Source organism: Myodes glareolus, chromosome 12 (assembly GCF_982192425.1).
Source record: "Myodes glareolus chromosome 12, mMyoGla1.1, whole genome shotgun sequence".
Taxonomy (NCBI): Eukaryota; Metazoa; Chordata; class Mammalia; order Rodentia; family Cricetidae; genus Myodes; species Myodes glareolus.
The window spans coordinates 43,283,068-43,309,729 of NC_142037.1; the positions used below are offsets into that span (position 1 = coordinate 43,283,068).

Consider the following 26,662-nt stretch of genomic DNA (forward strand, 5'->3'; position numbering starts at 1 on the left):
CAAGATACTATATATATATATATATATATATATACATATATAGTGTGTGTGTTTAGCTTAACAACCCATATAATAAAATGTCTCTCTGTACTTAGCTCCTTCACAGACAAAAAAATTCAAAGAGAACACAATAATATACATAATCCAGACTCTGTGTGTTTTCCATCTTTAAGTGACTTATTTTCCTTTACTACTTTTAATCTATGACTGTCTGTACTGTTTCTTTAAAGACTTTGCTTAATTTTTTTAAAAAAATTGTTTATTTCTTTTTATAACTCTCTATACTCTTTTTCTTTTCTCTTCAAAGCCTACATACATTTATCCAACACTGTGACCCATTTAGAGGTCTTTTTAATATCCAAATCTGTCTTTATTGTGCATCTGTAATTATTTTTTTGACCAGAAGCTTAGTATTATATGTAATACTAAGCAAGTGTGGGTAGGATGTACTCTGGTCCTGTCTGCTTGCTCCACCCAGTAGAACATGGTAAAAGTTTGTTCACTGCCTCTGAGACTGCCAGGTGGGAGCCATGCTCACCACCTCAACTCTGGTAACCAGTTGGCCTATGCTGCCATCAAATAACTTGCAACATGCTGCCCACAAACACCATTGAAGTCCTGAAAAAAACAGAGTTCGTGTGCCATTTGGAAACCACCCAGATTTTTGTTTTTGTTTTTGTTTTTTTGTTGTTGTTGTTTTTGCTACCACTGAATCAGGAAGAGCTCTCTTAAGGGAGCTGCGTCATACCACCAGCAAATAGGGCCGTTCTGAAAAAAAATAATATGACTAAACTTTGTTGTTTTGTGTCTAGACTTCCTTTCTACGTTCTCTCAGGTTTTATGTGGATTTAGCTAGCACACACTGGTGCGTCAATCTGTTGGTGGAGACTGCTTCCTCGTTCCCCCCCGCTTTCCCAGAACCCAAATAATCACACAGAAACTATATTGTTTGCAATACTGTTTGGCCAATAACTTAAACCATATTTCTAGCTAGCTCTTATATCCTAAATGAACCCATCTCCATTAATCTGTGTATTGCCACATGGCAGTGGCTTACCAGCAAGATTCTGGTGCATCTGTCTTCTGTAGGTGGCTACATGGCATCTCTTGACTCTTCCTATTCTCTCCATATATCTCTTTCAGCCTGGCTTTACTCTGTTAAGTCATTGGCCAAAATCCACTTCTTTATTAATCAATAAAAGCAACACATACACAGAAGGACTTCCCATACCACAGTTTCTCTAAGCTCATGCTCTCTTCCTCCATTTGGTGGGACTGCTTAAGGAAAGAAACCAACACCAATGCCCTGGATGCTGTTCTCTAGCTGGCGGTCTCAGCAGAGATGTCAGTCTTCCCTCACGAAGCTTCTAAGGAGCACAGCTACCTCAGTTCTAACGTATCCTGCTCATGTACTCCTCCACATAACTTACCCAGTCCTTTTATCTTATTGGCCTCTCTTAGTGTCTCTGATACGTTGATTGTGCTTCCTGAGTTTTTTTATGTTTTTTTTTTGTTGTTGTTGTTTAATTTAGAAAGTGAAAAGGTGACAAAGAAAACCAAAAGGAACTTAAGCAATTAGGAGACAAGATTGTTATTTAAGCCATACAAAGCAGCACTGCCAGCATCTATGGGGAATGCTTGCAGAGAGTAGAATTATAACTGCTAAACCCATTTAATACTTAAAAACAAGGAAAAGGAAGAAAAGTCATGAATTATGTACCAAGGAATTTACAGCAGAAACAATAAATGAAACTAAAGGAAGTAATTAAGATAAGAACAGAAATTAATAACTTAATAATTAGAAACTTGACAAAGCAGCTGTTTTGGAACTCCAGCCATGTATTCTGTGATAAAGTCGTAGGGACGAAGGGATCTGCAGCAAGCACGATTTGGAAGAGATTAAATAAACAAACACAAGCAGACAGCATTGGAACTGGGGGTCCAGGGGTGTAGCTTTGGGAGGACTAAGCTCCTGTTGCTGCAGCTAAGGCTAAACTAATAAATTGAAAATCTTCATGAACTGAATGACTTTCTGGGAAAAATGTAAAATGTCAGAGAGCTAAAAACTGCACAAAGGTAAAGGAAAATACCTCAATCTACTCAATCTAGCAAGTTTTCTGGGAGTTCCTTACCCCAACAGACTAAGCTTAACTGTTAGAAGACAGAAGTTAGAAGTAAGTTCTTTAGAATTTTTTTACAGGGCAGATAATTTTTTTTTCCTTTTGCTCAGAAACTTTTCCAGAAGAAGGGAAAGGACTTAACATTTTAGGCTTTCCTTTAGCTATTGTTTAAGAACATGTACGTGTAAGTGTGTGTACATTCACACATACACACACACACACACACACACACACACACACACACACACAGAGAGAGAGAGAGAGAGAGAGAGAGAGAGAGAAGACCAACCTTTTAGATATAAAAGCTTCAAAAGGTAAAGATTTAATACTGAAATGAAAATTAAAGTAGAATTTTTCTCTCAGGCAGTAATTTACCAAGACAAAGTAGTTCATTCTAAAAAGGCAAAAATAACATAAGAATTTTTATAATCCCTGCCATATAAACCAAGTTCATTCTGGAAATTTGGACATAGTAGTCTTCCAAGTTATTTAATATAAAACTGTTAGCATCGCATGGACCAAGCCTTGGGAATTACTTTAGTTAACTTGATAAGGCAAGAAATGAAAATTTAAAGTAACATTTTTAATTATTGGAAATAAGCTAATATTTACGGATGAGAGCAACTCGCCCACACAGCCCAAGAGAGTCTGTTGAAGCAAATTAGTCAGAGCGGAGTCCATAAGAGAGGTGGTTACAAGGGATATATCAAGAGGGAGCTCTCGCAAATATTAGTGACAACTGATTAGAAAATATAATGAATTAAAAGGGAGTGCATGAACTTACCTGTGTAAAAAAATCATTTAGTAGCTTGAATTAAACAAACAAACAAACAAAGCCCCAAAGCCCAGCTTTCCTTTATCCATAAAAGTCCATTTGAATAGAGCAGGGGTTGCTGCCCCTGAGCAGACAAACTCCACACTGCAGTAGCTACAGTTCTATCCAAGTTAATTCGAGTTTAATTCCAATAACATTTAAAATACTTTGACAGTTCATTTCTAGATCTCAGCTCTGAGAATAATGCAGAAACTCTAGAAAAATATGACTACTGATATATGTTTGCTGGGGTAAGAACTTAGAGTAGTTGTGACAATAGAGTGTGAACAAGCAGGATGCTGTTACTAGTGATAGGAGAACTTTAAAAGCCCTTGGACACTATCGATTTTTAAAAAAATGAGTTGTTGTAAATAGTATTTGTTTATTTATTTTTGACAGAGTGTGTAACAGCCCAGGTTAGCCTTGAGCTTGCTATCTCCGCCCACCCCCGGCCTACCAAGTGCTGGGATGATGAGCCCCTAACAACTATGTCTGGCAAAGATATGTATTTGTTTTGAGAAAATAATCAGAGATGCCCACAAGAAGTGTATACACATTTACTCTATTTTTTTAATGATTAATGAAAATTTGAAACAATTTGTTCACTGGTAGAAGACTGAAAGGTTTTTCTGTAAGTCCATATGGTACTTACCAGCGTATTTTAATGACAGGAATATGTTCACATTTGGTAAAATAAAAACATAGATTAAAAATAGAGTATAGACAGATTGTTAAACCCACCTCCTGCTCCTGCACCTTGTAGGGATTGCTTCCTCGTCCCAGCTTGTCTGCTGCGTTCAATGGCGCTGTTATTTGCCTCGTGATATTTTTGTCAAGATCAAAAGAGAGGAAGCAGGTTGAGAGTTGATCCTAAGGCCTCACACATGCTAAGCTTCGTAATGTGAGCCGGGGTGAGAGACTGTGATCTGTCTGTTTAATCAGGAAGAAAATATAGCGGCTTGTTAAAAGGGCTTGTCTCTGGGCAGAGAGTTTTCTGAGTAATTACTTGTTTTCCTCTATACTTTCTGTAGTTTCTACATCTTCTGCAGTGAATCAAACCTTCAGCAAAGGGAAAGCTAAAAAAGAAAGAAAGGAAGGAAGGAAGGAAGGAAGGAAGGAAGGAAGGAAGGAAGGAAGGAAGGAAGGAAGGAAGGAAGGAAGACAGACAGACAGTTGATGGGAGAACTGTTTCTTTTGAAAGATAGAAATCAAAGATCGTGGAGCTGGGCTCTGTTAAGATTGACTCTGAATGACAGAGCTCACAGGCGCTAGTCCAGGGGGAGTTTAGGTACACTCTATCATTTTTCCCTTAGTGTTCCACCTCCCTGTATAATGTTCTTGACTTCACCCACCAGGGCTCCCTTCCTTCGATTTGATTGAGCGCCTCCTTTTCCGTACCCTTTCAACCTTTCCGCTTCGTTCTTGCTGGGCAAGGTCATCTCTGTCCTTCTGTTGAAGTCCCCCTTCCGGGAGGGAGCCTCAAAACCAGACCCTAGACGCTCCCATTCCCTCAAAGTCTTCTTTAGCAACCATTCAAGAGCAGCAGTATTTTTCCGGTCCTGGCTGGGTCCTCCTCCTTCCACTGTGCTTTTCCTCTAGTAGAGCTAAGAGAACATTGTCTCCTGAGAGAAGTTCATCCCACCAAGGCGGTGGCGCTCTCGTGTTTACATGAAGCGGTCGGGCTAAACCGTGTCTGTACGCGCCACAGTCAGAATCGGACATAATTTCAAACCCGCCCTATTTTTGCTTTCAATTAGTGTGCTAGGAGTTGCTTTGGAGCCTGGCTTTTGCTCTAGTCTCTTCTCAAGTCTTGCAGCCTTGCGCACTCCTGAATGTGGTACCAGGGCTCCTCTGGTCGTGTAGGGCGCTGGGAGTGAAAGGAAGCACAGGGCTGATTTGCTTCTAGCAGGAAATGCCTGCTGGGCTCCCAGTACTGCTGCTTGGAGCTGTGCCGAGGCTCTCCAGGACAGTGTCCTCCCTACCTCCTCCTAACCTAGACAGTCCTCTGTTCGCTGCACGTTCCTCACATACAAGTGTGGCCACCCACCGGGCTGGTACTTAATGGTTCTGTTCTTGACATTTCAAGATGGTGTCTTACCACTTCTAGGAAGTGCCCCCTTCCTTTGGAGTTCTCAGTGTCTGGAAAAGATCCCCAGTCCCACTCTGTGCCTCTGTAGAGAGCTTTTATGGATGTACTTTAAACACTGAATGTAGCACGATTAATTAAAAACTCAGAGACAGATACTGGGGTTCAACCTGAAGACCAGAAAAGCAAAGCAGACAGCCACTGGCTCTTAACCCCGACCTCAGTCTAAAATGGCAATCCTACCTCCAGGGAACTGAAGAATGAGACTGAGTCTAAGAGTTGTTTCCTCCCATTTTATAATCCTCTCTGGTTCTGGGATTAAGGGTGTTCACCACTACCGCCTGGTTTCTATGGCAAGCTCATGTGGCTACTGGGATTGAAAGTGTGTGTCATTGCTGCCTGGTCTGTAAGGCTGGCCAGTGTGTCTGTTTTGCTTTCCTGATCTGATTCTGGTTTGTATTTATTAAAATACAAATGAAATGCCCCTGCAATTGAATAGTCATTTCTCTTGTTTGTCTTCTTTGCTTTGTATTTCTGTGCTATTATTGGAACTTACGCTCAACAACACATTTCTTTTTGCTTTGTTTCACGGTTCCTTCCGGGTCTGTCTTCCATTTTGTTTTGTTTTTCTTTGGGGAAGAACAGCATTGCACTTGTATTTGTACAAATTCAGTGTCTGGGGAGGGACTGGTACTTAACACATACACCCCGAGTGGGATGAGGGTCAAGCATCTGGTGTGTTAGGTAGTGCAGCATTTTGATTTTTTTTTCATGATACAGTCTCAGCCCCTGGAACCAGAACAACTTGCCTTGTACTTTTTTCAATGAGATGTTGCCCTTCCATGAGAGAACCCAAGGAAATGAACTGCAAATGTGCTTATGAGGCATGTGGACACATCCTTGGCGGCTGTCAGTTCAGCAGAACAGATTAATTAGTTGAAATTATCTTTCTTGGTACCAAAGAAAAATCAGCCTCTCTTTGGAATACCCTGTGCTGATAATCAGAAAATATTCCTGAGCACAGTGGCCAGCCCCTTCTCTTCTGCCATCTGGAACAATGTTCTCACATGGCCATGCCTTATCAGCTCCCTTTCCCCGCTTCCCATTGGGTCTTTTTCTCCTCTCCCCATCCTTTGCCTCTGCAAGAGGATGGCATGCATCACCCTCTTCCCCTCCTCTTGTCTAGCGCTGCTTCGCTTCCTAGTAGCTAGTACCTAGCTCCCTAATAGACTAACTTCCTGTTTTATTATCTCTAAATGTTAAAAAGTGTGCCTACTAGAATATTTTTATTTATTTGCTTATTTTAATACATTTTAATTAAAGTTAGAACTATAGCTTTAAACAAAGAAAAACTTAAGAAAGCAGAAGTGGCCTTTTACATGAGTTACAAATTTCTATAATTAGTATAAGGAGATAATACATGCATGTACAGATCATAAAACCAAAGTCTATCAGGTGATAAGTTTCCTCTATCCATCTACCCTTCAAGTTTTCTACCAACGGCAATGAACATTTTCTTCCATTGTTCTACAAAATGTTTTACGTATGTCATATGCAAGCATGTGAACGTTGACATGGGGCGCTGGAGAAACGGCTCTGTAGTGTAGAGCATCTGTTATTCTTATAGAGGATGTGGGTTCAATTCCTACCACCCACAAGGTGACTCACAACTGTGTAACTCCAGTTCCAGGGACTCCAGCCCCTTTTATTCTGGCCATTACAGGTGGCCACACCCTTGGTATACACACACACACACACACACACACACACACACACACACACGTATGCAAAATGCTCATGCAAATAAAATGTTGAAATAGTTATTTGTATATAGATTCTATTTACATGTAAGAATACTAAGAAAACTTCTCTAGACTTTTATTTTGTTTTTAATTTTTGTATTTTGTGTATGTGTGTATGTATATGCATATGTATAAATGAATGTGTAGTATGTGTGCCTATGTGCATACACGTTCTCGTATGTATAGACACACATGAATGCAGGTGTGTGTATGTATGTGTGAGTTCATGTGGATGCCAGGGGTTGATGGGGAATGTCTTCCCATGATCACTTCATACTTTAATTATCTGAGGTAGGGTCTCTTACTGAGCTCAGGAGCCACCATTGATCAGAGAATTCTGGGCCTTCTGACCCAGGGATTATAGGTGGGCCACCATGTCCACTCACCTTGTATGTGAGCGCTGAAGATCTGAACTCTAGTCTTCATATTTCTGTAGTAAAAACTTTATTCACTCCAGTCCCTGCTCTGGCTTTTTATCAATCAATGTGTCTTCCAGCCCCCCAGTTATAACCTCTCCCCTGTAACTGCTCCATACAATTTCATTATGTGAACCATCAACTTATTGATTGCTCCCCTTTGATAGACATTAAGATTTTCTCCTTAATATTTACAGCTTTGTCTAGAACTGTTAACATCTATATCCACATCCTATGCATCCTCAAACACTCCTCAGAGGATGTGGTACATTTTATTTCTCGGTGATTATTGCTATATTGTGCTCCAAAGACTAAATTTTGGCCCTCTACAGTGTTTGGATGTCCCCAGTAGTCTGTTAGACTTTTCTGAGCTTTGTCAACATGATAGAAACATTTTGTCTCCTTGTTGTGGTTCCTATTAGTCTAGGTGAAGATGAGAATAGCATTGAACCGACAGATTTTTCTAGCCTTTTTGTGCACCACCTCTCTATTCTTAGCCTTCAACCTTCTCTGCATGGTGGTTTTCTCTGCCTTGCTGGTTGACTTAGTTCTTTTTTTTTTTTTTAGTAAATTTTATTAAATTATAAAAGTTTCCATTTCCGCCCCCCCTCCCAACACCCTCCCACTCCTCCCACTCCCCCCCTCCTTCCCCTCCGTCCCCCAGGGCAGTCAGGGTTTCCTGCCCTGTGGGAAGCTCCAGCTCCCTCCCCCTCCCTCCAGGTCCAGGAAGGCGAGCGTCCAAACAGACTGGATCCCCAAAATCCAGCATATGCAGAGGAAACAGGTCCCAGTGTCATAGTCAATGGCTTTTCAGAAAGACCCCGGGCCAGCCACAGTCAGAGAATCCGGCCAAATTCCGAGAATCTGGCTAGATCACGTCCTCGTTCAGTCCCAGTCCGACTGGCCCTGGTAAACTCTCATCAGATCCGTTCCCTTGTATCAGTGGGTGATAGCATCCCTCGCAGTACTGATTTCGTCTTACATGTTCCTCCTCCTTCCGCTCCCCCTCCGGACCTCGGGGGGCTCAATCCGGTGCTCCAATGTGGGCCTCCGACTGCATAGCCGTCCTTCGCCAGACGAAGGATCTATGGTGATAAGCAAAATATACATCAGTATGGTCATGGACCACGGCCGATTCAGGCACCCTCTCCTCTGTCCAGAGAGCAATCTGGGGGATTTCTCCTTGGACCTGGGATGCCATATATAATCAAGTCTCCTGTAAACCCTAAAATGGCTCCCTTAGTTGAAATATATTGTTCCCTGATCCCATATTCATCCTACCTCCCTCCCCCCCCCCATCCCCGGCCACCAAGCTTTCCCGTTCCTCCCCTACTCCCTTCTCTCTAGCCCTCTCCCCCTCCATCGACCCTCCCACCCCCCCATGCACCCGAGGTTACCTGGGACTCTTGTCTATTTCCTACCTCCTGGTGGATAGCTAAATAATCTTCATCAGGTTCATCTTCTTATTTAGCTTCTCTAGGATCACGAATAATAGGCTCAAAGACCTTTAATTATGGTTAGAATCCACTTATGAGTGAATACATACCGTGTTCCTCTTTTTGGGTCTGGCTTACCTCACTCAGTAAAGCGTTTTCTATTTCCATCCATTTGCATGCAAAATTCAAGATGTCATTGTTTTTTACCGCCGAGTAAAACTCTAATGTATATATGTTCCACACCTTTTTTAACCATTCTTCTATTGAGGGGCACCTAGGTTGTTTCCATGTTCTGGCTATTACAAATAGTGCAGCTATGAACATAGTTGAACAAATGCTTTTGTAGTATGTTAGGGAATCTTTAGGGTATATTCCCAAGAGTGGTATTGCTGGGTCCTGAGGGAGGTTGACTCCCAGTTTCCTGAGAAACCGCCACACTGATTTCCACAGTGGCTGCACGAGTTTGCATTCCCACCAACAATGGATGAGTGTTCCCCTCACCCCACATCCTCTCCAGCATAGGCTATCATTGGTGTTTTTGACTTTAGCTATTCTGACAGGTGTAAGATGGTATCTCAAAGTGGTTTTGATTTGCATTTCCCTGATCGCTAAGGATGTTGAGCATGACCTTAAGTGTCTTCTGGCCATTCGAAGTTCATCTGTTGTGAATTCTCTGTTAAGTTCAGTACCCCATTTTTTAATTGGGTTAATTAGAGTTTTAGTGCCTAGTTTCTTGAGTTCTTTGTATATTTTGGAGATCAGACCTTTGTCTGATGAGGGGTTGGTGAAGATCTTCTCCCAGTCAGAAGGCAGCCTTTTTGTCCTACTGACAGTGTCCTTTGCTTTACAGAAGCTTCCCAGTTTCAGTAGATCCCATTTATTCATTGTTTCTCTTATTGTCTGTGCTGCTGGGGTCCTACTTAGGAAGAGGCCTCCTGTGCCTAAATCTTGTAGACTACTTCCCACTTTCTCTTCTATCAGGTTCAAAGTGGACGGATTAATGTTGATGTCTTTAATCCATTTGGACTTGATTTTTGTGCATGGTGATAGATATGGATCTACTTTCATTTTTTTACAGGTTGACATCCAGTTATGCCAGCACCATTTGTTAAAGATGCTTTCCTTCTTCCATTGTATACCTTTAGCTCCCTTGTTGAAAATTAGGTGTTCATAAGTTTGTGGGTTAATATCTGGGTCTTCTATTCGATTCCATAGGTCGACTTCTCTGTTCTTATGCCAATACCAAGCTGTTTTCAATACTGTAGCTCTATAATAGAGTTTGAAGTCAGGGATGGTAATGCCTCCAGAAGTTCTTTTATTGTATAAGATTGTTTTGGCTATCCTGGGTTTTTTGTTTTGCCATATAAACTTGATTATTGTTCTCTCAAGGTCTGTGAAGAAGTTTGATGGGATTTTGATGGGGATTGCATTGAATCTATAGATTGCTTTTGGTAGAATTGCCATTTTTACTATGTTGATTCTCCCAATCCAAGAGCAGGGGAGGTCTTTCCATTTTCTGGTATCCTCCTCAATTTCTTTCTTCAAAGACTTAAAGTTTTTGTCAAATAGGTCTTTCACTTCCTTGGTTAGAGTAACCCCAAGATATTTTATGCTATTTGTGGCTATCATGAAAGGTGATGCTTCTCTGATTTCCCTCTCTGCTTCTTTATCCTTTGTGTATAGGAGGGCCACTGATTTTTTGGAGTTGATCTTGTATCCTGCCACGTTACTAAAGGTGTTTATCAGCTGTAGGAGTTCTTTGGTAGAGTTTTTGGGGTCGCTTATGTACACTATCATATCGTCAGCAAATAACGAAAGTTTAACTTCATCCTTTCCAATTCGAATCCCCGTGATCCCCTTATGTTGTCTTATTGCTATTGCTAGAACTTCAAGCACTATATTGAAGAGGTATGGAGAGAGTGGACAGCCTTGTCGCGTTCCTGATTTTAGTGGAAAGGCTTTGAGTTTCTCTCCATTCAGTTTGATGTTAGCTGTCGGCTTGCTGTATATTGCTTTTATTATATTTAGGTATGATCCTTGTATCCCCAGTCTCTCCAACACCTTTATCATAAATGGGTGTTGAATTTTGTCAAATGCTTTTTCAGCATCTAGTGAGATGATCATATGGTTTTTTTCTTTCAGTTTATTTATATGATGGATTACATTGATAGATTTGCGTATGTTGAACCAGCCCTGCATCTCTGGAATGAAGCCGACTTGATCATAATGGATAATTTTTCTAATGTGCTCTTGGATTCGGTTTGCCAGTATTTTATTGAGAATTTTCGCGTCGATGTTCATGAGTGAGATTGGCCTGTAATTCTCTTTCTTGGTTGTGTCTTTGTGTGGTTTTGGTATTAGGGTAACTGTAGCTTCATAAAAGGAGTTAGGCAGTGACTCTTCTGTTTCTATATTGTGGAATACGTTAAGGAATATAGGTATTAGCTCTTCCTGGAAGTTCTGGTAGAATTCTGCATTGAAACCATCTGGTCCTGGGCTTTTTTTGGTAGGGAGATTTTTGATAACAGCTTCTAACTCTTCGCGACTAACAGGTCTATTTAGATTGTTCACCTGTTCTTGGTTCAACTTTGGTATATGGTATTTATCTAAAAAAATGTCCATTTCTTTTACATTTTCCAACTTTGTGGCATATAAACTTTCATAGTAAGATCTAATGATTCTCTGAATTTCCTCTGTGTCTGTGGTTATGTCCCCCTTTTCATTTCTGATCTTATTAATTTGCATGTTCTCTCTCTGCCGTTTGATTAACTTGGATAGGGGTTTGTCAATCTTGTTGATTTTCTCCAAGAACCAGCTTTTTGATTCATTGATTCTTTGGATTGTTTTCTGTGTTTCTATTTTGTTGATTTCAGCCCTCAGTTTGATTATTTCCAGTCTTCTAGACCTCCTGGGTGAATCAGCTTCTTTTTTTTCTAGATCTTTCAAGTGTGCTGTTAAGTCTCCAATGTGTGCTTTCTCCGCTTTCTTTAATTGGGCACTTAGTGCTATGAACTTTCCTCTTAGCACTGCTTTCATAGTGTCCCATAGGTTTGAGTATGTTGTGTCTTTGTTTTCATTAAATTCAAGGAAGAGATTAATTTCTTTCTTTATTTCTTCCTTGACCCAGGGGTGATTTAGTAGTTGACTGTTCAGTTTCCATGAGTTTGTTGGCTTCCTGGGGGGAGCATTGTTGTTGAATTCTAATTTTAGTCCATGGTGATCTGACAAGACACAGGTAGTTACTAATATTTTTTTGTATCTGTGGAAGTTTGCTTTGTTACCGAGTATGTGGTCAATTTTCGAGAAGGTTCCATGAGCTGCAGAGAAAAAGGTATATTCTTTCCTATTTGGGTGGAGTGTTCTATAGATGTCTGTTAAGTCCATTTGATTCAGTACCTCCAATAGGTCTCTCAATTCTCTGTTTGGTTTCTGTCTGATTGACCTGTCCATTGGTGAGAGAGGAGTGTTGAAGTCTCCTACTATTAGTGTGTGTGGTTTGATGACCGCCTTGAGTTCTAGAAGAGTTTCTTTTACATATGTGGGTGCCTTTATATTAGGAGCATAGATATTCAGGATTGAAACTTCCTCCTGATGAATTGTTCCAGTTATGAGTATGAAATGTCCATCTCCATTTCTTCTGATTGATTTTAGTTTGAAGTCGATTTTGTTAGATATTAGAATGGCCACGCCCGCTTGTTTCTTAGGTCCATTTGCTTGGAAAACCTTTTCCCAACCCTTTACTCTGAGTAAGTGTCTGTCTTTGTGGTTGAGGTGTGTTTCTTGTAAACAGCAGAATGTTGGATCCTGTTTTCGTATCCAATCTCTAAGTCTGTGCCTCTTTATAGGTGAATTGAGTCCATTGATATTAAGTGATATTAATGACCAGTGGTTGTTGACTCCGGTCATTTTTTTTGTAGCTATGATTACATTCTTGGATTTTTTTCCATAATAAATTCCACAGCAGTTTTGTTTATTGTTTATATCTGGTCCCTTATTCTCATTTGCCCACAGAAACTGAAACATGCTTTTTTTTATTTTTGAAGTTTACAAGAACAAAAGAATAAATAAAGGGACTATAGCAAAAAGTTTTTAAAAAGTCTATTTATTTATTTTTAAGTGAGAATCTACCCAGAACCTCAGACATGCCATATAACTGTTCTACATAGAATCTAGATATTTATCAAAATACTTGTAGATCTTTAGCAAAAATGTTGTAGCTGGCAAGTGGTCATTGACTGAGTGACAGAAAAGGCTTGTGTTCAAGAAGCAGCAAGACCCAGAGTGATTAAAGTGCGGGACGTGGGAGCCTGTGGGCCTCCGAGGGCTGGAGTTGGAAAAAAATACAACTAATCAGTTACACAGTGCGAAGTGGCCAGCCCTGAGATCACATCCACGAGCGACACTTGACAGACTCAGCAGGTTGTATTCAGACACACACACACACACACACACACACCACACACACACACACACACACACACACACACACACCACACACACTACACACACACACACACACACCACACACACACACACACACACGTATATAACCCTCAAGGAATTGGAAAGGGAGGCATGGAAAGAGCATGGTAGTGAGGGTTGGAATGATTAGTAGAGAATAAAATTAATATAGCCAAAATTAGCGGTAGAATAGGAATGTGGAGATAATTTAGGTAGGTAATCATGCACACAAGAGCAGCTGAAAACAGTACGGAGGCAAAGCAGGGGCAGCAACTGGTTTGGCTTTAGTATAAACCTGGGGAGTGTTAGTATGTGGTTCTGATACTTTGACTTATTTTTTGAAACAGGATCTTAATAGGTAGCCAAGGCTGCGCTCAAGCTCAGCCTTTGGGCCTCAACCATGCAAGGGCTAAGATCACAGACCTGTGCCACTCTGCCTGGCCATTTGACAGAGCGTTAAAACCTTGTGTATCTATTAAGCTCAAAGAGAAGAAGGGGTAGGATAGCGTTCCAGGGTAGAGCGCCCACACAGCGTTCAGAGGCCCTGGGTTTGGTCCCCCGTGGGGGTGTGGTTAAAACATTAAAAGAAATAGATGGCTTTATGTCATTGTGGAAAAGTGAGAACCCCCGCAGTAGACTCGGCAGCTAGGTTCAGGGAAAGTTTCCAGTGGATGGATAGTATGTCATTATTTTGAAAACTCTCCAATTTCTCTTGCTAATGCAATGTAAGAATGAGAGAGGTCTAATGGGCTTTATAGACCAGTAGGCGTTGAATTTCGAGTATAATGTATAAGAAAGAAGTGTTTGCCTTTGGCGATGACATTTGAATGAAGTTTAAAAGGAAAAGTCAGTATGAATTTTTAGTTTATTTTAGACTTTTCACCAGAAAATGTGGTAGTTCTAAAACACCATTCATGGCCAGGACTGTTCATTGGTATGCATTTGTCAGGATGGTACGAATAGTTTCTACCAGAAAAATCTCTTTAGCTCAAGGGCTGGCTTATGACTTCGGCCTAGTAATTTCTTTCTTCTGCTTTTGTCTGTCTTTAAAATAGGATTAAAACTTGGTCTGCCTGGAGGTAGAGAACGGGTATTTGGGAAATCCTGGCACTTAGTCCTATGGTATAAGACTATAAACGAATTATCTGTGTCTACAGGACTTAATAGTTTCAAGAAAACAAGCAGGATGTTAGAAACTAGAGATCATGGTCATGAGATGTATTTGGAAGCCCCGCAACCACAGGGAGCCTAAAGTTATGGTGGTGGGAGAAGTAACTGTGTTAAAACAACAGGTGTGACTGTTAGGGAGGCAGAACTTCTTCTCCAAGGCTGGGAACGCTTTACCAACAGAACTGCACTGCAGAATGAAGTCCAAAAATTTACTTTTAAGTGGCAATGGAATTTTACTAGGAGAGAAATGTTACAAAAATACTAAGAAACAGTATTGTGTGATATTCTTAAAGGAACTAATTTGATTTGTTTTTCTTTGTAAGACACAGGTGAGTTTGAGTCGCATTGTATTTCCTTCTCTGTGCTTTGTACCACTTGGTCTAATTTCTTGACCATGCACATTGGCTTTTTAATCTGATAATTTTGTACCCATGAAGCTATTCTGTTAGACTAAGCTACAATTAGTTTTGCTACCTACTTATAGAGGGAAAATAATTTCACGTCCAAATAGATTTAAGTGGAAGTTTCAGGAGTGAAATGTTGTACCAGCTAAGGTTAAATGTGTAATTGATTTGGGTGCCTTTCATACAACCGTGTTAATTGAAAACCATATCTTAAAACTTTTATTGTTCTCAGAATAAATTACTGGAAACTAAAGGACGGCATCAAGAGGAAGAAAGAACCCAAATCCATCAAGCTGAGCACTGGAGGTATAACTGGCCAATAAGCTAAATATCCTTGGTAAAAATCAATTACTGATAAAGTTTTGCAGCATTTTGGGAAGACATTAGAGTATTATTAAATAATGTTCTGGAATTCATATCACCTCTAAATCTGTTACTGTGTTACAGTATGTGTGTGCTATGCTATGCCAACTGCTACACATCTATGTGTATATTCACTTGTATGCATACATATGTGCATGCACACAGAATATCCACACTTCTTGGCTTAAGGACATTCAAACTCATGAGAAGGCTGAATCATGGGGTTGGAGAAGATAAATGGCTTAGTGGTCAAGAGCGCTTATTGCTCTTACAAAGGACTCGAGTGGCATTCTCAGTGACCACTTCCAGCTTCTCACAACTGCCGGCAACACCTGTCCCAGGCAATCTGACACCCTCCCCTGGCTTCCCCAGGCACCTGTGCTCATGTGAGCCTGCATGCATTGCCTTAAAGAAAGAAGGCTGAACCACATGTGCTGTTTGTTTAGGCTGTTATTTTGTCCCCTTCCATGCGGCAGAACATCACATCCCTCTGAGACCGCACGTTGCTGTTTGTAGATGACTTTGGAGTTATTGGATTGATATAGATAGTTAGATCCCAGTGCTTAGGAACACACACTTGGGGAAAACCTCATTAAAGCTATTTGATGGTGACTAATACTTTAGGGTGGAGGTAAAGATTCAAGATAGAAGCAGTAAGTAATTTTCAATAGATTAAGCACTCTTCATTTGCTAGATTATGATATAATTGCATTACTTCTCCCTTCCCTTTCCTCCCTCCAAATGCTCCCATGTAGGCTTCCTGGTTCTCTTTCAAATTTATGCTCTCTTTTTTCATTAATTATTATGAATTATATATATGTGTATATATACATACATATATATACATATACATACATACATACATACATACACACACAGATATATCCCTGAATATAACATGTTCAGTCTGTATAATGTTGCTTGCATTTATGTTTTCCGGATTGACCATATGGCACCAGGTGTTCTTCCCTGGGAAAGACTATTTCTCTTGCTCTCGGCATTCCTTGGTTGCCTGTAGTTCTTTGTGTAGGACTGAGGCCTCTTGGACTTTTCCCCATCCACTTTGCATGCCTATTAGTATCACCCTTATTCAGTTCATGTTTCTGTGGTCATGTTGGTGAGGCTTTATGGGTGTAGCTTCTAACATTAGTAACCTATGCAATCTCATAGCAAACTCCCTGGTATCAGAGGTGAGTGTTTTGAGAATACCTGGCGAGACTCAATATGCATGTTAGGACATTGCCAGTAACATTGTATGAACTATCTCTGTAATAATGAAGGGTTCTTCCTAGGAGGCAGTAGGGTGGAGTATCTTAGAAGAATTTAGTGTTAGGGATTTCAGGATTTAAGGAAACATATTCATTTTGCAAGTTGATGACTTTTCTTATGTGTTTAAATTCCTCTATCACTGAAATTAGTTTTTTAAATTTTATTTGTTTATTTTTAAGAGTAAGGATACTTCACCTGTCTGTATCTGTGCATCATGCACATGGTTGGTGCCCATAGGGACCAGAAAAGGGTCATCAAATTCCCTGGGATTGGAGTTACAGATGGTTCTGAGTCACCATATGGGTTCTGGGACTTTAACCTGGGTCCTCTTGAAGAGCAACCTGGGCTTCTGACTGCCTCTCCATCTCTCCAGTCCCACTGAAGTCTATCGGTGTAATGATTTCATTTTGAAAGCTGTCCAACAGATATTCCATTTCTGAGGGTGTCTCTAACTGCTGGTGGGTACTGATATTTCTTTGAGTAGACTATGCTGTTTCTCTGGTTCCCATAAAGAACTTTTAAAATGTTAAATGTGAGTTTATATGTTTTACTCTGATTTAGAGAGAGATCAAAACCTTGAGACATTGGTTAGATCATTTTGTTAGGTAAACTGAGGTGAGTAGGAGCCTTTATTATTGCTTACTTATAAAGTAGGCTGTAAATTATCTAGTATTTTTATTGGTTTTGCTCACTTTTTCTTTCGAAGACTTTTGGTTAAAAAAGTACTGATATTACTTTTATATATACAGTGGTTGCGATCAGTAGTCAATTATTCCTCTGGATTAGTTGAATTAAGAAGCCTTAAGCATCTTAAAGACAGCAGTGTGTCACATTAATAGCCCCCATTGCTAATACATTAACTTTGATGGGTGCCAAATAAAGGTGCATGCTATTTGTTTAGAGGTGGAAAGGGCTGCATTCTTGGCCTTCATTATTTAAATTTGTTGCCCATTCTGCCAAATACGTAAACATTGGTGGCACTGTTTGTTTTCTGTACCTGTCTCCCCTCTCATTGATTCTGGTGACACGTAGATCCAAATTAAACCCACCAGGAAATCTCTGTGGATAATAAACTCGGTAATCAAGTTTGAAACAACTAATCAAGCCTTTAGGCATGTATTTAAATTCTTGATCAATTTTTGAAAAGAGCTTACATTTGTGCTGCCTTCAGACTTTATAGAGTGCATTCCCATGGCGTCAGGAGATACACATCCAATAATTCCTTGATGAACAAAGTTACTGGTACCTCTTCTGAGAGCAACAACACAAGCTATGTAGTAGACACATACGCGACATAAGTTAGGTGCACTCTGGGAGCATGATTTCATTAGCATTCAAAAAGCAACATGATTTCTCCTGTTTAGAAGTTGACACAGAGGTGGTCGCACTCCGACATTTATGATAGGAAGCTTGTGGGGTTCCGTGTGAGCTTTTCAAGGAGTCCTGCAGTGAGTGCAACCCCTGCAGCTGATCCCGACCCTGTATAACTCCTTGAGAAAGAGAGGCACCCAAGAACCCCACAGAGAGCTGAGATGACCAGTTCAAAGGCACGAATGGATCTGGACTGTGAGGTGGATGCCAGAATGAGCCCTATGGATTTATGAAAATTCGAACCATCTCTGAGTAATGATTCCTAATCCAAATTAACCCCCAGGGGGGGAAGACAGAGCACAAGTTTGACAGCAATGAAATGTATGGTCTCTAGTTAGTCCACAAAAATGCAAGAGGCACCTTTCCTCCACGTTTGGATTCTTGTTGCTGATGAAGAGAAGCCAGCTGTGCACTGCCTTTGTCTTTGGTGGATCATTCTGCAGTGGGTAAGCCAGTCAAGGATCTTCCTGAAGCATCACGGAGAACAGAGTCTCTCTTCCTCTTAGTAGCCAAGCTTGAGAGGGAACCTGTCCACCTTGCTTGATGAGAACCCAGCCAGAGCAGTTGGCACTGAGCCATGTGTATTCTGGACTCCACTACAGTGGGTTTTTCACAGCCTAGCCTCTGTCCACAGCCACAGACATAGGGAACACGTGCCTAGAAATCTCATTCGCTCAATGAGTAGGTTATCAGGGCAAACTCAGCCAAGGGTCTATGCTAGGCAATGGGGTGAACCAGCAAAAAATTGTCCCCAACCACATGCAAATCAAAAAGACGAAACTGGAAGTCAAGGATTGAACAGTGAAACCTTTGCAAATGGTGGTGAATACCACAACAGTAACACCAGACAGTGAGCAACTGGAGGTGACAGGGGACCAAAGGCCTCACAGAAGAGCTAACTTCAAAGGATGAGGAAGAAGCGGGCACACAGAACTCTGAGACAGAGACTTCTACTGGAGTGGCCCCTTGTGGCCAGCAGGACGGCAAGCCCAGAGGCTCCACTGTGGGGATAAGGCTGAACTTTGCGTCCCAAAGTTTGGGTTACACTGGAGGAAAAGAGCAGAATACGGAAGCTGGCACAAAGGGGGAAGGGTGAAGTATGAACCTGCATAAGATAGTGACTCTTCTCAAGCCAGGGAGAAGCAAGCCTTGGAGATTTTTAGATAGAAGAAAGGTGTCTTCGTCACTGTTCTGTTGCTGTGCAGAGTCTCTGTGACCAAGGCAGCTCTTAGAATGCACTCAGTTGGAGCTGGCTTATGGTTTTTAGAAGTTTCAGTTGTTGTTATCACAGTGGGAAGAAGCATGACAGCAGGCATGGCAGGCGTGATGCTGGAGAAGTAGGTGCGAGTTACATCCCAATCTGTACGCAGAGAGGGACAATGGGCTTGGCACAGGCCTTTGAAACCTCAAAGCCCGTCCCCCAGTGACACACTTCCTCCAGCAAGGTCACACCTGCTAATCCTGTCAAATAGTGCCACTCCCTGGTGACTACACTTCAAATAGATGACCTATGGGGGGCCATTCTTAATCAAACCATTATTGGAGGCAAGATCACTTTTCTCTCTTGGGTGGGGTGGAGGTTGTTATAAGAGGAATAACAGGGTAGGAGGGAGACAGTAACCCAGAGAGGTGATACTGATGGGAACTGGAATGGTAGCCACGGAAACGAGTAAATTCAGAATACATTGATTAGTAAGACGGTTAAGACAGCTAGTGACTTTTATGGGGTGGGAGGGCATTGGGAAAACTAAGGAAAGCTCCTTCTTACAACTGAGCAAAAGCCTAGATAAAGGGATTGGGGAGGTGGCTCAGCCTTGAAGTGTTTGCTGTGCAATCTTGGAAACCTGAGTTTGGGTCCTCAGTACCTGGGTAGAATGATGGACCTATCTATGGCCCTGGGGGTTTGGTGTGTCGGGGACAAAGACAGATGGATCACTACTGGGGCATGATCCAGTCCAGCCAAATTGAGCATCCCAAAGTTCAGTGAGAGACATTGTCTTAAAAATATAATATATAGGGCTGGAGAGATGGCTCAGAGGTTAAGAGCATTGCCTGTTCTTTCAAAGGTCCTGAGTTCAATTCCCAGCAACCACAGGGTGGCTCACAAACATCTGTAATGGAGTCTGGTGCCCTCTTCTGTCCTGCAAGCACACACACAGACAGAATATTGTATACATAATAAATAAATAAATATTTTTAAAAATATATAATATATAGAGAAATTGAGGTAAACACCCAGTGTTGACCTCTGGCCTCTATAGATATGTGTGTGTGTCTGTGTGTGTGTGTGTGTGTGTGTGTGTGTGCGCACACACACACACACACACACACACACACACACACGTACATATGTTATAAAAACAGCACCAAGAGCGTCCACATTCCAGAATGTCTTTGGTTGTGTTTCTCACAGGGCAGTTTCTACTCATTAGCCTTCACGGCTGTGATTTAGTAAGATTTTTCTCAGCCTGCCTGCTGAGAGATTCAGGGCAGTGATTCAGACATAAGGTCCTGCAGGGAGCCAGGCTGTGGCATGTGCACAGGTTTCTAGGGTGTCAACAGAAAACTAAGAAGCAGCCACTGCCTGCTGGGGATCCACTTGTAGGGAAACAGCCAATCAGTCCTTGGAGATCAAAATGAGCCCCAACACAGTTGCCATCTTGGCTGGTGCTGAGTGAGTTCAGACAACCTACATGTCTGGGCCACCCAGTCATTGTTTTCCTGGCAGGTCCCCATCTCAGAGAGTTGCTACTTGTGGCTATCCACCGGGACCTAATTCTGCTTTCCGTGCCTGAAGAGGAGGCTGGCATGCTCAGTTTCCACCTTTCCCTTCCTTCCACAGAGCCATGCTGAATAGATGCTTTTGCTAGGCGCTGTTTCTGCCCCCAAGAACCTTCTAGTCTGTCTCCTATGTTTATAAGTCACTCATAGCTCTTTACCCAGCTCCTGAGTCCCCATCTCTTCTCAGCCGTGCATAGGTGACTTAGAGGATGGTGTCAAAATGCCCATAAGACAACTATTTAGAATAGTGATTAATTATCAAATGAGCCCCCAGGTAGTCATCTATAGAAATCGTTATGGCTTGAAGAGATTGAATTGAAAACACTTCAGAAAAAAATACTGTATCTAGAGCTATGTGTTGTAACAATTTTCCTGCATTATTCCTTAAAGAATACAGTGAAACACATTCTTTACTATAAAGATTACAGTGTAAATAAGTCCTTTATTCTTTATACAGTACTGATACTGTATTAAATGTGATAAGCAATCCACAGATGATTTAAAGTGTATAGGAGGACATAAGAAGAGTGGTGGTGTTACGTCATTTTACAGAAGAGACAAGAGCATCAGCGTCCTTTGGGGCCCACAGGCCGCCCTGGAATCACCCCCTTATGGGTATGGAGGGCTCACTTGTGAGACCACCACTGTGCTGGCAGCCTCTATCCTGACCTTTGTGACAGTAATTGTCTTATTAATTCAGGTCTAAGTTTTGAAGTCGGTGGCTGTAAGCGTGACGAAAAAAAAATCAGAGAAAGGTGTACTTATTCTGTCTTTTGATACTCAATCTGCTTTTCTCCCCTAGCAGGCTGCTCATTTTCTTGCTCCGTGCCCCTCTTGCGATTCTCTTCCAGGTGACTGACAGCGCCGTAGATCTTAAGTGGAAGTTGTCTGTCTTGCAGCAGCACCGCCACAGGGCTTTCCGCCACCCCCACCCCCACTTAGTTCTTCCTGGCTCTTCCATCTCCAGCCCTTGCCTCATTCCTTGGCTTCCTTGGGTGACCAGAGCACTAGCTAAGATGATAGCCACTCAGTGAGTGAACCCATGTTCTTTTGGCTTGAGACACACCTGTACCGGCCTCAGGAGGGGACTGGGACCAGACCCCCCCTTGTCACTAGACCGAGGTGTCTGTAGATCTCCCCTCAGCTGAAGGGAAGAGGCTTCCCACACCAGTTTGTATAGCCCATTTGGTTCTCAAAAACCCACTATCCCTGCAGCAGGCTGGCTACTCATACATGTTTTCCTTTGTCTTAAAGGGTAAATAATGCTTTTCTGGACCGACTCCAAGGCAAAAGTCAGCCAGGTGGGCTCGAGCAGTCTGGAGGCTGTTGGAATATGAATAGTGCCAACAGCTGGGTGAGTCTTTCTTTTTTCTTTTTTAAAAAAATCTTTTTCCCAAGTCAAAGAATAAGAATAACTGAGCATTTAAACATATATTGTGAATTTCCCTCAATCATCATCATCATCATCATCATCTCCAGTATCATCATCATTATTGTGTACTGTGAGAGGCAGCTAGGGTAATTAGTATATATATATAAATTAGTATAAAATTAGGGAAGAGAGAGGAGGAAAGAGAGAGGAAGGGGAGGGGCGAGCAGGAAGAGGAAGAGAGAAAAAGGAGGAGGGAAGAAAGGTTTCAGTTAAAAAAAAAAAAACCAAGCAACAAGACACCTGCCTTTTGTTCTCCGCCTGTGCCTGGTCTGGAAGGCTTTTTATCACCTTTTGCCCAGGCCTGCAACCAAAACAAATGAGCAGTTTTTCTCCCCACGGAGATCTGCAGTGAAATGTGGCTATGAAAGCACTAAGCATTCCTCTCCAGCAATGGGGCTTCCCTGTGAAACCAGCACATCAAAGAGACTTTTTACCACAATGATTTTTTAAAAAGCCCTATAGCCCAAGGTGTTTTTGGAAGATGAAATGTCCTTACATATTTCTGTGGGAAAAACACACTTGCAATTCCATATGTTTAATGTGTTTTTGTGTGCAATAGATTCTTGAACCAACAACAGTACTTCCAAAAATGAGTGAGTGCAGTGTGTGCAGGGTCAGAACAAAGCACAGTGTGTTTTGCAGTTTAATTAAATCCCAAGTGAAAGAGGACTTAAGAGTATTTGTGCATTTGTGTGTGTGTGTGTGTGTGTGTGTGCATGTGTGTGCGTGCATGTGTATGTATGTATGTATGTGTGTGTGTGTATACATACATACGTATGTGTGCGATGTTTGAGTAGGGCTGCTTGTTTGTTCCTGGCTGCTTAGGGAGGTTGCTAGTTGGTTCCCGGCTGCCCAGCTAGCTTAGACCCAAAACAATCACACAGAAAGCATTTTATTTAAATTCACTGCTTGGCCCATTAGCTCTAGCTTCTTATTGGCTTACATATTCATTTAACCCATTTCTATTCATCTGTATATCATCATATGGCCGTGTCTTACCGGGTAAAGTTCCCAGCATCTGTCTACAGTGGCTCCATGGTTCCTCTCTGACTCCACCCTTCTTTCTCCCAGCACTCCATTTAGTTTTCCCTGCCTTTCTCTGTTTTCCTAAAGTTCTGCTATAGACCCAAAGCAGTTTCTTTATTCATTAACCAATAAAAGCAATAAAAGCAACACATAGACAGAAGGACTTCTCACACTAGTGTGATATATATGTATGTGTGTGTGTATTTGGAGTGAGAAGAGCCGGTAGATATTTTTAAATCATAAAATCCAACCAAACAATCAAGAGCTCAGTTGGTGACATGGTTCAGTGGATGAAGTCATCACCAAACCTGGTGACCTGAGTTTGGCCCCTGGAGCCCACATGATGGAAAGAAAGAGTGCTCTTCCCCAAGCTGTCAGCTGACCTCCACATGCATGCTGTGGCATGCCCCACCTCCAAATAAACACATAGAGTTAAAAAAAAAAATCAAGTGCTTTCTAACCTGGAAACTAGAAAATAAATAACTTGATAAATAGTTGAAGCACAAAAGCTCACTGTCGAGAAATCAATGCACTAACAAGCTTATATGCAGGACTCCTCAGAAGGCAGCTAGGAGTTAAAATTGATCGTTTTTATTAAAGTATACATATTGAAGATGATTGACCATAAGCACTTTTGTGTATCTTGGATAGGCCTATTTTATCTACAGTGTTTATTGATTAATGTATGTTGCTGTACTGCAGCATTCAGAATCTGGACAATGTGAAAGAGGGCGAACACATTTGAAACTCAGTATCTGAACTGTGTGATGTAATACACACAGGACTGACTCATTGTGCGATGTAATACACACAGGGCTGACTCCTTGTGTGATGTAATACACACAGGGCTGACTCACTGTGTGATGTAATACACACAGGGCTGACTCACTGTGTGATGTAATACACACAGGGCTGACTCATTGTGTGACGCTGCTGAATCTTGGAGAGTAGATTTCAAATTGTTGCTTAGATTCAACAGATCAAAGGGAAGACCGCCATATTCTTATGAATAGGAGCAATGATTGGGTCAACATTTTTAACAGGACAGGCACATCCAAGTCCAAGGTGGTTTTGAGTCTTCTCTTATTTGAAGTTATATGATAGAAAGGTGGGAACTTCCCCAATCTTACCCTGGTCTTTACTCACCTCCAAATATTGAGACTTTGCTTAATTATAGACCGAGAGCATCCTTTTTCCCTGCTGGGACACCTTGTTCTACTAACACCCTTCTCTACCCAAGTACCAAACATTCCATCAGAGTGGACAATTCCAACAGTGGAACACAAACAAACATCCATTTTATTGATACGTTGCTGCCACTGACTTAATTTCATACGATTAAAAAGGCCATCTCCTCTGTAGTTCAGGCTGGGGTGGAAGTCCCGGTCATCCTGTTTTTTCCTAGTGTTTAGGAATACAGGTGTCTGCCTCTGGATTTCTGTTTTGGTTTTTTTCATGTAAGCCCACTGTACCAGCAGGCCTTTTGTCTGTTTGGTTTTTATGATCTTTTCATTGCCACTGACAATGTCCACAGTGCAAAACCCTACGGCTACTTTTCAATTTTTACCTCTGGCCTCCTAGAGCTTGTCAAGGTGAACCTTTGCCTCCTTTAGGCGAACCTTTGCCTCCTTTGGAAGGGTTTCTAGGTCATGCCCCTATCCTGGGATTTCACATGTCTCCATGGTCAGTTTTCTCCATTCGCCTTCCCCAAATCTCCTGTACCCCAGGGAAGTCACGTTCCTGACTATTTAATCATCTTCTTTTTTATCTCTTATTTTTTTCTTTTCTTTCTTTTTTTTATTATTAAAAATTTCCACCTCCTCCCATTTCCCTCCCCCTCCCCTTTTCTTCTCCCCTTCCCTCTCCAGTCCAAAGAGCAGTCAGGGTGCCCTGCCCTGTGGGAAGTCCAAGGTCCTCCCCGCTCCATCCAGGTCTAAGAAGGTGAGCATCTAAACAGACTAGGCTCACACAAAGCCAGTACATGCAGTAAAATTAGAACCCAGTGCCATTGTCCTTGGCTTCTCAGTCAGCCCTCATTGTCAGCCACATTCAGAGAGTCTGGTTTGATCCCATGCTCCATCAATCCCAGTCCAGCTGGCCTTGGTGAGCTCCCATTAGATCAGTCACACCGTCTCAGTGGGTGGACGCAGCCCTTGCGGTGCCAACTTCCTTGCTCATGTTCTCCCTCCTTCTGCTCCTCATTTGGACCTTGGGAGCTCAGTCCAGTGCTCCAGTGTGGGTCTGAGTAGGGGGAACACTCATCCATTGCTGGTGGAAATGCAAACTTGTGCAACCACTTTGGAAATCAGTGTGGTGGTTTCTCAGGAAATCCTGACGATTTCATTCCTACCTTGGTGGCTTTGTTCTGCCTGAAGAAACGAAGTACTTCCCTGTGCTCGCTGCTCTCACTCTTCTGTCCCCAGCCTAATCCCGCTCCTCTAGATCTGCACATCCAGCTGTGCTGACTAGATCACATAACGGGTCTTTCAGCCTCCATATGTCTAGAACTGAACCTCAGTACCACCTTTCTCGCTGCCTTCCCTGGCACCCACCTCTGTCGAATCTCTCCCAGCGCACTCCCAAATCCTAACACTTGGGCTGTTTTCTTATGTTCACAACTACTTACCTGGAATCTGTTTCCAGTAAGAAAGCAGCAGAGGTCATAGCTTGTCAATTTTCTCTTCAAAAACTTCCAGGGGCTCACAAAATTCCCTCTGTCACTTGGGGCAAGGGCTAGAATCCTCTCTCTGGCCCCCGGGGTGCTACATGAGGAGGAATCTGTCTCACTGCTGGCTCTTTGCTGGCATGGCTCTCTCTACCCATGTCAGCATCCTTGTGGTGTTTGAAGATGTTCTGACGCTGGCAGTTTTAGCTTGGGGTCTTTGCTCATTTCTTCCCTCTATTCGCCTCTTCCTCAGTATCTGTGTCATCTGTTTCCTTCAAGAGCTTTCTTGCTTAGGTTGTTCTCTTTTCAGACTTACAGTGTCCTTCCCACATCCCACCTTATTTTCCCACAACACTCTGACTGCTCTACCATATTTTCCTAACACATCTATTTGTACCCTTGTCTGACTGTTTTTAACCTCTCTGAACACAAGGATGGGTCTCTCGGGTTGTTTTGTTTGCTGATATACCCCAAACAAGAAGCCAGGGCTAGAATCTACTGCACACGCAAGAGAACAGGTCACTGAGATTTCACATTATGAGCACAACAAAAGATTTAGGAGAACATTTCGATAGAGTAAAATGAATAGGTATTGAATTTAAATTAGCTGTGTAGGAAGCATCTGCTAAAATAAGAACGAGACTCGGAATCATGAGCAAAACCAAGACACAACCAAAGACAGCCAAGGGGCTGGAGAGAAGGCTCAGTGACAAGTGCTTGCTGTACACTCAGGAAGGGCAGACCCCAGTACCCCTGAAGCAAGCTGGGCTTTCCCAAAGTGTGCAAAGAGTGAGTGACTGTGTCGGGTTCATTCCCATATGGGACCTCTTCATCTAAAACTCAGGAAATATCACAAAAGGGATGGGGAGAGCGTGAGAGTCGGAGGACCAAGAGGACTGGTATGGAATAGTTTCCTCTGGACATGACAAGGGTGTAACACCTGTGAACTGCCAGCAACAGGAGCCCCTGTGCAAGACCATCAGGGGACCCCATCAGCCAACATTCCAGCAAAGATGGGTGGTGCTGCCCCTCGTTGAAGAGCTATA

The 26,662-nt window shown here is 42.1% G+C and overlaps 1 protein-coding gene across 2 annotated transcripts in view; it reads left to right on the forward strand.

Annotated features, from left to right (window-relative positions):
• The window catches only part of Epsti1 (epithelial stromal interaction 1), a 101,987-nt gene that overhangs the window by 71,928 nt on the left and 3,397 nt on the right, over positions 1–26,662 (forward strand). For both annotated transcript variants that reach the window (XM_087912250.1, XM_087912249.1), the window contains 2 exons: positions 14,942–15,015; positions 21,748–21,847. In XM_087912250.1, coding sequence (XP_087768376.1) covers positions 14,942–15,015; positions 21,748–21,847 — 174 coding nt within the window. The remainder of the gene's footprint in view (positions 1–14,941; positions 15,016–21,747; positions 21,848–26,662) is intronic.